General features: G+C 36.3%; 1 protein-coding gene across 2 annotated transcripts in view; it reads left to right on the forward strand.

Moving 5' to 3' along the window:
• Nucleotides 1–8,182: 8,182 nt before the first annotated feature.
• Nucleotides 8,183–16,520, forward strand: part of LOC120900155 (frizzled-2) — a 59,344-nt gene continuing 51,006 nt past the window's right edge. For both annotated transcript variants that reach the window (XM_040306787.1, XM_040306785.1), the window contains exon 1: nucleotides 8,183–9,031. Coding sequence is in view for 1 of the 2 variants with exons in the window: in XM_040306785.1 (XP_040162719.1) it covers nucleotides 9,029–9,031 (3 nt within the window). In the remaining variant the exon portion in view is untranslated. The remainder of the gene's footprint in view (nucleotides 9,032–16,520) is intronic.

Below are 16,520 nucleotides of genomic sequence, written 5' to 3' on the forward strand. Positions count from 1 at the left end.
TTCGGTCCCAAATACAGTAGTATCTCGGGGAACACCTGTATTTTGATACTGCATTTTTACAAAATATTTAGTCTACTGCTTTTCTTATGAATAAAAAGAACTTTTATTTTTGCATAAAATATATAATAATAGTGCGTCCTATATAAACGTTACCAGCAGCATTTCAATAAATACTCCATATAATGAAATGTTGTTCATGTCTTTGAACTATAAATCGGCAAAATATGTATTTTTAGTGGAATATAATTAAAATCGAGTTCAAATAATGACTTTAACGCTATAAGCATCAGCTGTTATTCATCAAAAAGTTTCGATAGGAGCGCAACTAACTATGTTCCTATCCAGCCCGTAGGAAGCTATATATCCCGTAGCAGGGCTATACTGAATAAAAATATTCAAAAGTAAATTTGTGTTTTTCATAGTTCACTATCCATATGATCATGCATTTCCAACAACACCTTGTCACACGTTAGCAAACATTTGATTTCATCACCTCAATAAAATTAAAACTAATTCCCAATGTAACAATTATAAATCATTTGATGTCATCAACACGAAGATATGTGAAACATTTTCCATGCAGTCATTTCAACTGTAGCATCCTGCTGCAGCGATACAAAACATATTTATAGACTCGGAATGTTTTGACGTGCAACGAATTAATTTTCATAACCACTAATCCACCCATCAACCAGCAGAAAATTATCGGCTTAGGTTAATGACCTACAGGCTCAACATTTTTCCAATCTAATCCTATTCCTGTTAAATTGCCTTAGTGACACGTAACACTGCTAAGATACCTGAGCCAATGTTCGAGACACATTTTCATACCATGAACTACAAGACCTAGAAACCAAAGAATGGCTATAAATTAAAAGGCCTCTTAAATAAATCCAAAATCGTTTTACTTTCGTCATTTCCGCACATTTTTTTTTTTCATTTTGTAGATAGTTAGGTAGTTTATTTAGAAAATAAATCTTTCTGGCAAGGGTTGTTCGATTATATCATATTATAAGGAACTAGTTTGTAAAAGATATCATGAATTGTTAATGATATCAAGTTTTTTTATTGGATTCAATTATCTGTAAAACAATATGCTTATTTTAAATATAACAATTGTAAATTTTGTATGTACGTGATACAACCAACTGGCGATTGTGCAAAAAGCAATAATATTGTTTTAATTACACATAAAACACATTTTCAAATTGCAATATACATAATTTAGCATTACAAGAACCAAACTGAAATTATCTGTATGTAGAATGCAATTCTTTGTTGTTTTTTCAACTTAAGTTGTGGTTGAATATTATAATCTGTTATCATTTGCAATATTTCTTCTTCTTCTTCTTTGGCACAAACACCGAGGTCGGTAGTAATACCTGTGGGCCTTGGCTTTCAGTGACTTACTGATTACGCGTAGCAGAATAGTCAGTCCCACGTATGGGGGTACGGTTTATTCGGGGCTTGAACCCATGATGGGCATGTTGTTAAGTAGTACGAGTTGACGACTGTACCAGCAGACCGGTCCTCCGAGTATTTCTACTTGACAATTATTCGACATGTCAGAAACATTGAGTATTCACTTTTCACATTAGGGGGAAAAATTGCTTTCAATTTCACCAAATTTATAGAATGATTGCAACTATAAGGATTCTAACTCCACCCTTTTCACTTTTACTCTGTTAATAAACAATTTCCCATGCTCTATTAGCATCAAGCAAGCAAAGCCCTCGATTTTGGGTAATCTTTGTTCAATCTGCTATCAACACCATTTTACAACACTATGCTCCTGCCAAAATAGTAAGTGATTTTAATGTGTAATAAAACAGTAACAGTTTGCCTCCGTCTTTTTTCCTATCCCTCTCTCTTTCTAATTCTCTCTCTCTCTCTCTCTCTCTCTCTCTCTCCCTCTTCTTATCTCTCAATCTCCATCTCTTTCGCACCATTTTTTATGTACATTTATCTATTTATCTAGTACTATTCTAGTATTATTTTCATTCTTATTTTCTTTTTCTCTAGTTTATTTTTGTTTCTGTTTTAATCAGTCTCTGGTGCCAGCAAACAATTATTAGTTTTCGTTTTATATTTCATTTGGTTGAAAACTTGTACTATAATTTATTTAAAATAGGACTTTTGCGTATTTTTAGGCAAAGATTGCAACTGAGACATTTTTGTGTAAAATTATCGATAAGTGTCTTCGGCTGTTGCATTCAACTTCGTTCGCACCCCATCAATTTGAACCCTGGAACCCTGGAACCGTTCCCAAAGGACCCTCCAAACTAACAATTGCATCGTAGTAGCATAAAAACACGACCTCCAGAGCCGTTAAATCAGGAGACTTGCTCGTCATTATTAATGCGTCTACCATATACACGCGCCGAAGGGCACGTTCTACTGAACAAGGGGGAGTCGTGCGTATCAAGAGCACTTGACGATTATGGGACGCGCATCGCGGGTGGTAAATTTACGTTATGGTTTTGAATTTTACGACTGTGGTCCGCCCTTGTGTTTAGGGCGTCAATGTCACGAAACATACTGAGGTTCCATTCCTCGGACATCAACAACATCTAGGTATTCGTTGCGTTTCGTTCAGGCTTGCCTACCTAGGGAACGCTGAAGCAACTGGTACACAATTTGATATGAATCAGTTGCGTTTATTATTTGCTCGTCGCAGTCTGTTCCTGCACATCAGATTGTTAGCGTTTACGATGCTATAAAAACTTGTCACAACAGTTTTGCTTCAACTCAACTCTCTTCCGGTATTGTACGCTACACAATCTATGTTTTCGGTAATTGGTACCGGTTGCGAAAGTCAACTTGGAACATCTTCTTAATAACCTTATTATAATCAAATATCTAGCAACAATTTAGAAAATTTCAACTGTTTTTATCAATTTTTTAAATCAGAGAAGAGGTCAATCATCTAACAGCTTTAATGATTTTTTTTTCTTCATTTAAATGAGCATCTTTAAATAGGATATTTATCAAATTTAACAAGTTTATAAAACTCGTCATCTCTATTTTTTTAAATTAAAAAAACAAGTTTAAACAAATGTTTTGTTTTGCTCTGGAATAGGATGTCTTTTTATTATTCACTTATTTCATCGATTGATTTACCTCAACACCTTCACACAGTGGCTTCCATGAAGCGTGAAATGGCTTGTCAAACAACACGACAGATCTGTCGAGACTGTTATCCAAACAGCGTAATGCAAAGAAATGTCGTTCAAAACTAATCGGAACAAGTCAAACGATCTCAATGTGCAACCAAAACATAACTTTTTTGTTTTTTTTCTTTCTTGTGTTGTCATCCATAATTTGTGTACGGGACACCAGAGACAGCGATCATGTTGACCGATCAGTTCGTAAACTAACTTGGTAACCGGTCCTACCAAATCCAGGTATCGGTTATCTCGCGGCGAAGATCTCAGCTGACAGAACATCGTGTTTGTGACCAATTACCTCTACTGTCTTGGTTCTCAAGATTCACTCTATGAATATCCATCTGAATATTGGATTGTCTTCATTTTGGCTCCCATAGTTCGGCATCATACGTTGAAAAGAAATGTTCCACCTCAGATATTATTATTAAGGCTTCTCACCCTTTGTCTGTATGGAACCTAGTACCTTTTCAGAGTTCCAATTAAAGATTAAATTTCAATACCATCAAAACACAAGAAATCAAATTCTACTTATAAAGCTTTATTCCGAAATTGTATCATAATTTTAACCACCGGTTTATTACTACTTGCTTTCATTCCGAAACACACATTTTAATGGAAAAGTGTAAAAGCAAACAATAAGTCGTGAGGTATTTCTCAAAACTCATTAAAACACCTGCTTAAGACTCATCGTAACAGTTTCAGCTACGATTCAAATTTCATTGCTCATACTCTTACCTGCGTACTATACGTAAACAGCTAATTTTATGTCCATACTTCCTTGTGTTTTTTCCAGGGCCCTTCAGTGACATCACTTTTCCCAAATATATCCAATGTTACAGGTATGCTGCATGATTTTCAACAAACAGATGGTCTCAACTCAAGTAGCTGAACTCTGTTTAGATTCCATCGAGATGACCAGCCGGTAGCTTTGGCTCGGTCCGATGATGCCACGCTATGCACAAGTACCGTAGTCCACTATGCCGGCAATTATTGGAATTGGCAATCGTAATTGGCTGTATTTACGAAACGTTTATTCAAAATTAATCATCATAATTATCAATTTCCTTAACTTTCCTTCTTCTCGATTCTAGCTATGGGTTTGAAGTCATCTCTCGATGGATTGCCTAACAAGTTGCAGACATATGCTCGATCGAACGTCGATGCGCTACACAAACAGCCACACAGTTTTTCGTTTCATTTTTTTTTCTTTCTTTCGATCCCGTAACTCTAGATTATGATCGTTTGTTTGTTTTGCATTGGAGGCAAAGCCTACAACACGTCAAAACCAACCAGCCTACGTGAAGGCGAAGAAAGTTGCCGAACGGCCTGAAAACGGAATGTCCGAAATAGCCCACGGATTCATCCAACGATGTGAAAGACCCAGTTGTCAGAAGCCCTGAACGAACGGTTTGGCGCAGTACAGTCGTCCACTGCTTACATTCGATTTCTATTATGCCTTCCATGCCTAATTTACACCTATTACACTCTTTCCGGACCGCCGCCAGGTTAGCCCAGGTTTGCTGACTGATCGTTGACTACCGAAAACTGCTCATGCTCTCCCCTTTCCCGCCACATTTACCAGCTGAACATACGAAATTATTTTAATAATGTAATTATCTTGTTTAGACTACGGACTCATCTTTTCCAATTTTCTTCTTCCTAGCGTTCGCTGTCCGAAACGTCGGTGAATTTTCGTCGCCCAAGCGCCTAAAGGTAAGGCCTGCTTTGAGTTCATCTTTATTTGATGTTCCTCGTGAATACCTTTTGTAGTCGCGTTGAGCTTCAACTCTATCCACAGCACATGGACACGAGCATCAGGACCAGCTTCACAGTACCTGGTGCCCATCATCACTCGAGCACCACTCGATTCAAACATCGATTTCATTGTGATCGTTTCAGCAACCATGTGTAGGATGAAGTCAAAACGTTCACTGGTTGAAAGCAGGCAAGAGTGTCGGATTGGTTCATATGTGAGGTGTATTTTTTCTGACTCTGTTCCGATTTATATCTACCCACGAACCAAAATTATCACACCGATTAAGCAGTACAATGATTGAATTTGATGAGGCAATTGATTTTTTCATATGAGAAAGTGTAGAAGCAGCTTTTTATATTGTATGCCAAAAGTGTTATTGTGGCTATTGTGTTTTTTTCGCATTTTATACAATGAAATGGATGTTTAAGGTAATTGCAACATTTCAATTGTCAACATTACTAAAACAGACAGCCAAACGTGGGCTTGAAATAGTCTGTTACAAATCCAACAATCCAATAAATTCATTTCATCATTTTAAGAGTCAAATTCATAAATCTGCTCTAAGATATTACAATATTAGAATTACCAAAAGAATAAATATTTCTTCTAGTTTTTAATTTCTCACCACACGATGAAGAAAATAATCACTCTATATCATCACAGCAGTTTAAGGTGTTTTACAAAACGTTGCTTCTAAGAACGAGCTGTTTGCCAAGATTCTATAAATAAAACGCAGCAAACGCTAAAGTTTATACTTATCAGCTATTCTGGCCATTCCACACGTGCACAAACATTCTCTTCTCGAATGCATCGAGCCAGATGTTTACTCAGTGACAAGTTACGGCACGCTTGTCTCGATAATCTGCCCGTGCACAAACTGTATTCTGTGCAAGCACGCAACAACGGCCACAATAGTGCAGCACAATCGCCGCAGGACAAGTGTAAATTTACGTTACCTCAAACAGGTTTTAACTTCCACGGCATACCTTAACCGAAACGTCCTTGTTATGGGCAACCAAACTACGATGAGTTTTTGTCAATTTCAACAATTCACTCTCTACACAGGATGCAAATAGTCGATGACGCACTGCAGAAATACATAACTAATGCATTCTCAGCAGAGACCTTTTCGATTCATAGGAAAGCTGTCGGGTCCAAATGGTACCGAAACGTGTGTAAACATATGCTCCATGGAATGCAAAATCTTTCAATGTTTGATAAAAGAGTGAAACGACAATGATCGAAGAGAATGAGTAAGCACACCGAGCATTTTCGCTATGAGATGAGATGTAGTATGAGATGCAAGTTTCACAAAATGTAAATGAAACACTTGACGTGCATTGAGATTCAGTTGCTACTATATATAAACCTAATTGATAGATGAAATAAATTGATGTTTTCACTAAGAGGAAAAAAAGACGAGTAATCAAATAAGTTTAAAATGGAGTATTTTTAAAATTTCAAAAACTATATCAGTTATGTACAGTGAGACGACAGATTTTATTAATTTTGATCCACTAAATCCTCTCACTAACAGACGTGGGAAATGCCCAATACTCCAATAGCTTAGTATGTTCACCTGGCACACCAATGGATTCGTTTTTCACTTATCATGGAACTATCTTTGACGGATATGAAACCTAAGCGCTGACTCGAATCTTCACCATCATCTTACGAATTAGTATGCAAATTGGGCTGCTCGAAACTGGTGGTAGCGATTACCATCTTCCACGCGGGAAGAACAAAACAAACAAATAAACGCTCTCCCAATACGTTCACCACCGCCAGGTACAACACCAGGCGCAACATCACCGGGCGATCGGCCGAATGCGCGCACCATAACTCTTATGGTATAATTTATGATCTTGATTTTTTATTCCCCACCCATAAATGAAGCTAATTTGTGACATTTGATCTTGTCGCAGTTGTCTACGTTCGCGACCAAAAAGGATTCGAGGAAAAGCGCCATATTTTCGATGGCACTTTCAAAGGTTGCCACCACAGCCCGTAACGATTAATTTACAACCCAAGATTTTTGGTAACATTTTTCATCCGCGGTCAGATTGGTGGCCGATGTGTGTAGCTAGATTATAAACAAAAAATACATTTTGAAGGTAGCATCCAAATTTGGTCCAATAAACGTAATTTTGCAAAGTCTTTGTTAGTACATCTTTATTCATACAACAACAACAAGGGGAATGGGTAACATGAAAATAAACCATTTTCTTGCCATCTACATGGTGGCCCACCAACTCTCTCATACGTGGAAAATAACTCACTCCTCCGCAATGTTTTTTCATGTCCATCCTCCTCCAGCACTCACATTCCGAAAGGTGAGAAGTTTTCGCCTCAGTTGACACCGTTGCTATGGTTTCCATAGTATTATCGATTGGCTTGGGTCACGCCAATTGGGCTGAAATCGTTGAGTAAGTGCGTAGTGTGCGTAACTTTGAGTGGAACAGAAAGAGATAAAAGCTGTACGGGGATCATACATGTGGTACGTGTCGGAAATCCCCTTCTATCTTTTCCTACTCTTTGATGCCAGAGAGATGCCTACTAGACGTCATTCATGCAATGAAACTACAATTAGTGGTTAGAGCTGTTCCGAGGGATACGAACACGCCCGTCAAAAACGAAGGGTGAGGATAAACGTGTGCACGGATATCCTACTTCCGCACCGTGTCGCGAGCATAAAGTGAATCCGTGAAGCCTTACCCAAGCGCAAGCCTCAATTTATAGGATTATGCTGCTCACAACTAATATTTACCGGCGTGAAACGCACAAAACATAATCCATCCTATAGTAATCCTAGTGTATTGGGTTGTTTATATGAGTAAAGTCTACACACACACGCACGTGTAGAGTGAAACGAAAAAGAGCACAAATGCATGTTGCTCCCAAGAGTAAGGTGCATCTCCGCGACGGTAGACAACAAATCGAATAAAAGTAGCCGTCATCCTGTGCTGAAGGCATCGCTTCTTTATTATCGATTAAAACCAAACCATTGCACTGCTCACTACGAAAGCATTAGAGTACACTCTCTCGCTTTCTCTCTCTCTCTCTCTCTCTCTCTCCTTCTCCCTCTCTCTCTCTCTTGAACTTATCGCACACCAACGCACACGCGGCAATATTTCTTCACGTTCCATGCGCGCTGCCCAGTGCGATGAACGACGAAAGTCTCACAGCGCAGCCGCCCACGGCCGCTATCGTTCCGATACTTTGATGTACTGGGAATGGCACTAGAACGGGAGACAAATTCATCACAGTCGTATTCGGTCAGTTTCGCTTCCTAGCCGTGTTGTCATGCGACAGCTAAAAAAAAACATCATTGCTAAATTTTCTTTGCTTCCTCCCATGTCAATCACGATGTGAATTAATTAAATTTATTTAGTGAATCAATACCACGCATTAATGGCTCAGGAAGAACTAGAACTAGAGCAACTTTAATAAATTATTTGCTTTATTACCGGCACACGTATACTTTACTTCTTGTGAAGTGGGCGCAAGTGTCATCCAAAATCATAAGCTATGTTCTATCAACTAACATGCAGTGTTAAAGTGGTTGTCGTGATAAAAAAATAAAAAAATAAAACTGTGGTGTAAACGTACTCCGTACTTCGTGCGTCTGCCTCTTCTACGAATTTATTGAAACAAAAATCGTGTCGATAACAACGTTACCCATCAGCTTCAAATAACAAACCGATTAAGTGGTTTTGTGTGAGCATTCGCCATATCGAGCAAAGTTGATTATGTACAGCCAAAAGCATTTCATGTTTTAAGTTAAAATCATCAAACAACCAATGTGGCCAACACACCTGGCTTATTCCTGTTTGCTTCAGTGAGACGTGAACCAGTTTAATGTTGTAGCTGACTTGTGGTATTGGTGATAGCGTGGCGTTGGCAATGTAGTGGTTTGGCACTGCCAAAAAGGACGAGTTACAGTCGCGATATAGCTTCTGCCTTTGCTCTACCAACTAAAAGTTCACAACTGAACAATCAAAATCATTTGATTGAGAGTAGAGAAGCGCCACCATTTTCTTAGTTCCGGTTCTTAGTGGATGCATCGCAAATACTGATCCGGTAACAATCATCGTATGCGATATCTATGGTGAGTAGACCGACCAAACTTCCGTTTACTTTTAGTGTACAATACATACAAACAGCTGAACTTTACCGGCGTCTGGTGCGTTAGCCAACAAAAGCTTACGCCTTCTCATGCATTATGGATGAAGATTAGCCTTCGTTCCGAGTGAGCATTTCGTTTCTTACATATCCTGTTCCACATTTGCCTCATGAACGGTTTGTCAGACAGCCATAAAACGATGCCTCCGTTTTACCCACTATATTCTATTCTTCCGGCCTTCAACAGCTATCGTTTTCAATAATCGTTATCGACTTTAAAAGTACGCAAAGCTACGATTTGAAAAACGATACTCTGCCAAACGAGCGATTGAAAAGCTTAACGACGTCTACAATCTGTATTTACCATCAAGAAGAAAGATCTTACGCCAGAAATACGTACCACACAGGAAGAAAGCGCAAAATGTGTACTTCGCAAATTGTTTCATGGTATAAAATGCAATCGAAAGGTCGTTATGAGAATGTTAAGGCTACGGATATGTATCAAATGTTGATATCGGGAACATATATATTTATCTACATATCGTGTTTGTTATTGAAAAGATATAGTCAACTGCAAATCGTTATTTTTGCAGAGAATTTCAGTTTCAATTCCTTCTACTGTGTTAAAATACCTAAATTTATGAAAGATTTTTAAAAGTACTTCTTTAGATCATTAGAAATACAACTTTAATTATACCATGCGTCTCCATAAGGTTTAACATAATGGATTTTCTCATATAACTATTAAGATTTGGTACATGAGTTATCATCATCAGATAAGACATCAGATAAAAAGACATCATGAGTAATGTATTATTCTCAGGTTTGATTGTTATGATTGTGTGCACAGTTTCTCCATCTTGGAGTTGATACCTATCCGAACTTTTACGAACCATGGTGGCTACATAACGTCTCCTTACATTCACCGGTCTCTTATCTTAGTGTGCTGATTTCTCATGATGTTAACAAACATGAACAAGTGACAAAATCGACACCAATAGATAGTTTTGCGAGCAATTGTTAAGCAAATGTTATGCGGTTGGAAGGCTTGACTCTTGTTGCTAATAATGGTGAGCTCAAACTAAAATTTAACAACTTAACTGAAAAAATCAATAAAAGCATTGCATTCAGTAACTTCACTCTTAAAAAGCAATAGAAAAGAGTAAAGTAAATGAACAAAACTATTTTCAAAGAGTATAACCCGAAAATAACATTTACTGAAGGTAATTCTCCTCAATCAACGCTGGTACTTCGCGGATTCTGCTACCCGTCGGATTTAATTTACTATCATTGCAAACAAACGCAAATGACATTTGAATACTGCATGTTCACTGGTAGACACAAATATAATTTAACCGGCTATTTCGTGACCTAAGCACAAAAAGGGGGCTTTATTTGTTTGCTGAGTATGGACAAGGATTCTCCAGAGATTTGAGCCACGACTATACGTGGAATCGAAGGATAGGAATAAATAAAATAAAACATACACACTGAATGTCGCACTTTCTAGGCACTCGATTTACTTTTCCCTTTTGAACAAGGAGCAAAGCAAACTAGAAGACGATGCTAGTGATTTTCTCCGCAACTTTTGCGCATGTGTTCGTGGACCTAACAGCTAATATTCTTCCTGTGAATCAGCACGAGAGAAAGAAAAATGATGTCGACGTCAGTTTTTGCTTTTTTGCAGGTTTGCGTGTGGTTGTAGCGATTCAGTTAAATTGTATCCGTGTGAAGGCAAAGCGTCGATGCAGAAGCGGAAACAACCGGCATGATGGATTCCAAGTTTAGGTAGCATAGCAAAAATACATTACCCGTTTGTAGAACCTAGCCTAGGAAAATACATTCTTATATTGCCGGAAACGAAACTAACTACAACGGAAACAGATATGAAAGGGGAAAACTTCATGGTTTTTGCGATTAAAAGAGAACACGTCGTATATTCTCAAAAAAGTTTTTATATTATGTATGTATTTAATTTAGTAAACCTTCTCTTTATACATGTTTAATATCTTCTTCACAACTTTCAACGTTTTTGTTTTTGTCTGCAGATCAGTTTGAAATACAAATCGATCTGAAAAATTATATATTATTTAAAAACTGTATATAATACCAATAATGCCGATAAAAATCTATGAATAGCACTTTATCATAGACTTTTATGGACACAAAATTATTTAAAACAGATGTTTCGAATAATAGAAGGTTTACATACCGTATGACAATTGCTCACTTCTCGAAACCTCAAAACCTCGAAAAGGTGCATCAAATCCTTTATTTAAACCAGTCATGTCAAACCCGCGGGCCAAAATGCTACTGAAAATGGTAGCACGAGCCGCAGCCTAGTTTTTATATGATATTATATGTTACAAAAATCAGATCGTTAGCAGTTTATTTATATTTTATTTTTTTTTTTTCATTTTATTTTGAGATAACAGTTGCGTTGCAATAGTTAAAACTTTGATGTTAAGAAAGTAAAAAAAAAACTTTAGCAGATTATTTTCAATTGGACAACTAACAAGATTTAGCACGCAAAAGGAATTGCAAAAACTAGTCATGACTAACTACGTTGATTTATCCAAAACAGAATAGTAAATTTTATGTTTATATTGATGTCATTTTGACTGTCAATATTTTTGTGTTGGTATTGATTGTGAAAATTATTACCGTACGCTAAAACAGTGAATTCTTACTTTTGATGCTACTCAAGGTCCATAAATTACTACAGATCGGTTCGTCCAGTCCAGTCCAGTCTTGGACAAATCTTCAATTGACAGCCGGGGACTGCAAGGTGTCATATTTCGTAACCGTTACTCCCTTCCATAGAATCTCTCATTCATAATGGCGACCAAAAACAGAGTCATGTAAACATGTACTTTAGGTAATCACATTCTAGGTCTTGGTAACTTAGAAATGTGATGGAAAGCTTGAGATCATTTGTAACATCCTATCAAAAGTAACACGTGTTTGTGCTAACATCTGATTTTGGGGCCCTTCACGATTCTAGTCAGCTTTTTATATGGAGTTTGACAGTTGGAGGCTGAAATCATGTAAACACTCCATATAAAACCACACACAAAACTAGCCTGCAATTTTCAGTCTAGATTATTCTAGCCTCAAAACTAGAATTAGATTCGAGTACCTGCTAGAAAAAATGGCGAAACAAGATGGTGCCCAAGTGACATTTGCTCGAAATTGTTTTCCCATATCTGCTCGATTAGTACTCGATACGCTTGAAATTTTGGATTAGTATGTGATCAAGTGTGTTGAAAGCGCCAAAATTTGGTGCGTTCGTAAATTAGACGTTCCTTTATCGATGGACGATGCCGTCGAGGTCATTTATCATTCAAAACTAAGGTTTTTTTACGAAAAACAAAAGCTAATTTTGTGTGACATTATTTTATATAAAAAAAGATATTATTTAAGTATAAAATGGGAACATAGCCAACTAAAACGATAGGAAACATCATTTCCGAGCGAATGTAGAAGAAAGTAACGAAAAAGCCGCATCACAGTTGATTTTAAAGGACATTTTCTGAATTCCCTTAAACTGGTGCAGTTTAAGGGAAGTTTAAGGCTCCAGTTTAAGGGAATTTGCTCGAATTTCCGATTATTCGTGTTCGAAAATGTCAATTGGGTGTTTACATTTATCCCAAGGTGCATTAAAGAGATCTGGTGATGGAATCCAGAATCAAAGTGTATGTAGTACAGGTGGTCTCATAAGATGTTTTTTATAACCAAATTTGAATATCATTTTTTGACAGGATGGGTGAAAACTTTTGTTCAAACAAGCTTTCTGGAGGCTTGACGAATACACAAAACACTCTTAAAATCTTCATTCAGAAACACAAGCGATAAAAATCAGTCTTCTAAATTCATACACCTTGGGATAACCCCACCTGTATATTATACCGACTTAGACAGCTGCTCGAAAACTGCTATACAATGCAAACAGCTGACAGACTGAAATTTCAGCCTACGAACTTAAAACGGAAATGGCCCCTTTATCTGTTTTCTTAACGTTTTGCAGAAGTATAATGTTGTAGGCTGCAACCATACCTAATGAAGTGTTCGACTTTTCCAAAAATATATGCCAAACAGTTTGCGTGCTTGCGTTTTTAATTTCTGTTGGTTGAGTGATTTTGTTAGTTATCCCAAGACTTTTTCTTATAGAAATTGATTTTTAGGTCACCAAGTACCTAGATTGATTGCTTAAAAATAAAACAGGAATGTTCCAAAACCACATATATTTTTGGGAAAGATACTTCTGGACATTCACAGTTTTCTGTGAGTTTCAAGCTAAAACGCGAGTTGTTTCTTTAAAAAATGTTCATCAAATATTGGTTTCTAATAAGTTTCTTCAACGGGAAGGTAATATAATTTTTCATTATTTTTTAACTATTTTATTAAAAATTGCCCGAAATTGAATGCTCATTTTCATTAAAACAAACATTTTCTGTGTAACTCAAACAGTTTTTGGCATTATTATCATTTTGTGCACACATGCTTAGAAAATGGGTACAATAAAACACCGACGATGTTTTATGACGTTGCATGGTCTGACAATTAGTAGAGAAGCCTGCGAAGTTGAACATCTCGTCATATTTCAGGTGTTTGGAATTTACTGACTTGTCCTATAGAAGCAGAAATGCTTGTACAAATAAATTTTGAATCAAGCGGTGACGGGCTACCAGTTTGACATCTCTGCCTTAAACAAAACATTTTCATGCTTCAATAATTAGTTTATAAGAAAATCATAACTTGTTTATTACAAATGTTTTAAATACATCAGCAGCAGAACTATAATTTTGCTAATGTGATGAAAACAGTAAAAATACAAACAAATAAGTATTTAGTTTTAAGTTGGGAGGTAGGTATCCCGCAGCATTGTCGTCTTCTCGCGAGGCACCTTATAATTTTGGAAATCTGGTGTAGGCTGGTATGACCGCCAAGGTTGTTACGCCAAAAAGAGGAAAATTAAATCCAAAAAGAGGAAAAATTAAAAATTAAATTCCATTAAATGTTAAACAAAACATATCCTACCTCTGTACTTCTTGTTTAACTTAACTATTAAACCACCAACTTTCTGGTTGTTGAAATTTTAGGTTAGAAAAATTAATTAAAAGGGTATGTATATTTTTGATTAAACTGTCTTTTAGCACAAATCATTCTGTTATGAGCCATCTACGTTCGATATATAACATTTTGCAAGTTTTCGCAGTATGATTCTACCCAAGCAATCATTTCGAGCTATCCAAATAAGGATATTGTACCGTCCTTCATGAAGTTCACTGATTGCTCACACATTACAATCACGTGTAATGATCACAATACATACACATTACGCAATCAATTATTTTAAACCCAGTATTTCATGTTGCGTCACCGGTTGCAAAACACGCTCATATTCTTACAACAATGTCTGCTGTTTGTGTAACCAGTAACGCTTTGTGTCTTCACATTCAACTAGTTATAGTAACATAATTTAGCTATAGCTTGAAAATTATGAATTGTATTGAATTGAATTGAATTGAATTGTATTGCAAAAGAAGTACATCCAATGCAAGAGACATATGAACATTGTTTTCAATATTTATACAATTAACAATGAATACATGTGTAACATAAACCAAACGATGGATGGGGTCGGCACTTATTTTCTCTGTTATCTGTCATAGCAAGAATGAAATAATGGGTGTTATAGCAGTCTGAATATCTATAAACCATCATGAATTTTTTTATCTATTTACATTTTACTGATAAAAAAGGCTCTATACAAGAACTGTTACCATTTTTTTTTAAATATTTCAATCAACGCATTAAGAATTCCCACTTTTCAATTCAGGAGGAATGGAGTTTTTTAGGGGCGGTCCCATGGTACAATCATCAACTCGTACGAATAAAAAACATGCCCGTTATGAGTTCAAGCCTCGCCACTGTAGTGGTTTAATTGCAATAAAATGATTTTTTTTTGTTTATTTTCTAATAATCTTAACAAAAACACTATTACCCTAATGAAAAATAAAGGAGTATAATTAAAAAATAGATATTATACAAGCTACAAACATATTGTGAGTACATATGTACATTTATTTTATATACTTTTCTCTAATTGGTCTCAAGTATCTAGCACTTTTAGAAAGCGCGTCAATAATGACACATATTTTCACAACCTTCTTTAATAACTTGATTACTAGCAATTTTCCATACATTTTCCTGAAATTATCTTCACATAATCAATAAGCCAGACGCAGAAACCGATATACTTTAACGAGCTGCAATTAAAATGTCGTTAACGATTACACTACTACAAATGGTAATAATAAATAATTCCATGCAAACACTCTTCTAGCAATTATTCTAGAGACTCTAGAAAGGTTGCTCTTCCCTTATGTTTGCCTGTATTATCTTCGTATATTTTTTTCTTTTTTTCTGTTGGTTAAGGATAGTTTTTTTTTGCCTAACAAACCGGAACGGAGAAACCGTTCTAAAAGACAAAATAAATGTAAAAATGCACTTCAATACACATTCGAGTTCATTTTAATGATTAATAGCTAATTCAGTGCATTTATTTTTGATAAATTGCAAACCTGTGGGGAAGAGTGCCAACTTTCTCGTCGCTCCAATGTCATTAAATGGGAGTGATCTCTCAAGAAAAAAAACAGGTTCAACACATTTCATATTAGGCTTGTTATTGATGAAACTTGTCGCAAAATGCGATGACTAACTCGACTCGGTTTTCCTTCATTGATAGCTGCTATAAGGCCATCTTATGGAGCCCATGAACTACTTCGTTAATGAAATGGAACACGACTAAGGAAGTGCACCAAATAAGTGCAAAATGTTTAATGCAACGAGCGAATAAAATGTATCGTTCATTAGTTTATAAGACATTTTAAACGGAGATTGTATGGACGTGACAAACAATGCCCATTTTAGATGCGGTTGAAGAGTCTCGTCGAACAGGTTCTGTAATGAACAAAGGTTCAAGTCACCATACTAAGAGATGTCAACGATTTGACAATTTGACGAACGGCAAACTAGTTATGATTTTCAACAAAAGATTTGCAAACACACAATCATGGGTTAGGTTTTCCAATGGATGAAGTTTTCTGAAGTGCAAAAGAAAAAAAAAGTAAGCTTAAAAAAAAACAATCCAAGAGCTATAAATAACCTATAAATAAGAGCTATAAATAAGAGCTATAAATAACCATGAAAATATCTAGAACAAATCCTTTATTTGATTTCTTCACAAAAAAACGGAAAGTATAGCTTTAGCGACTCATGTTCAAGCAAATCGGAAGGTTGACAATGTTCTTTTACAATACTAACGACTTACCCAACTTGATAGGCTCGTTTTTATCTTCCTGAAATGAAACATTTCGAGCAGCTCTCGTTTCCTCTGTTTCTCTGAAAGTAAATCATTAACAATTTGCAGCACGTTCCATGCTTCACATGTCTTTCAATTATGTATTTAC

Source organism: Anopheles arabiensis, chromosome 3 (assembly GCF_016920715.1).
Source record: "Anopheles arabiensis isolate DONGOLA chromosome 3, AaraD3, whole genome shotgun sequence".
Lineage (NCBI taxonomy): Eukaryota > Metazoa > Arthropoda > Insecta > Diptera > Culicidae > Anopheles > Anopheles arabiensis.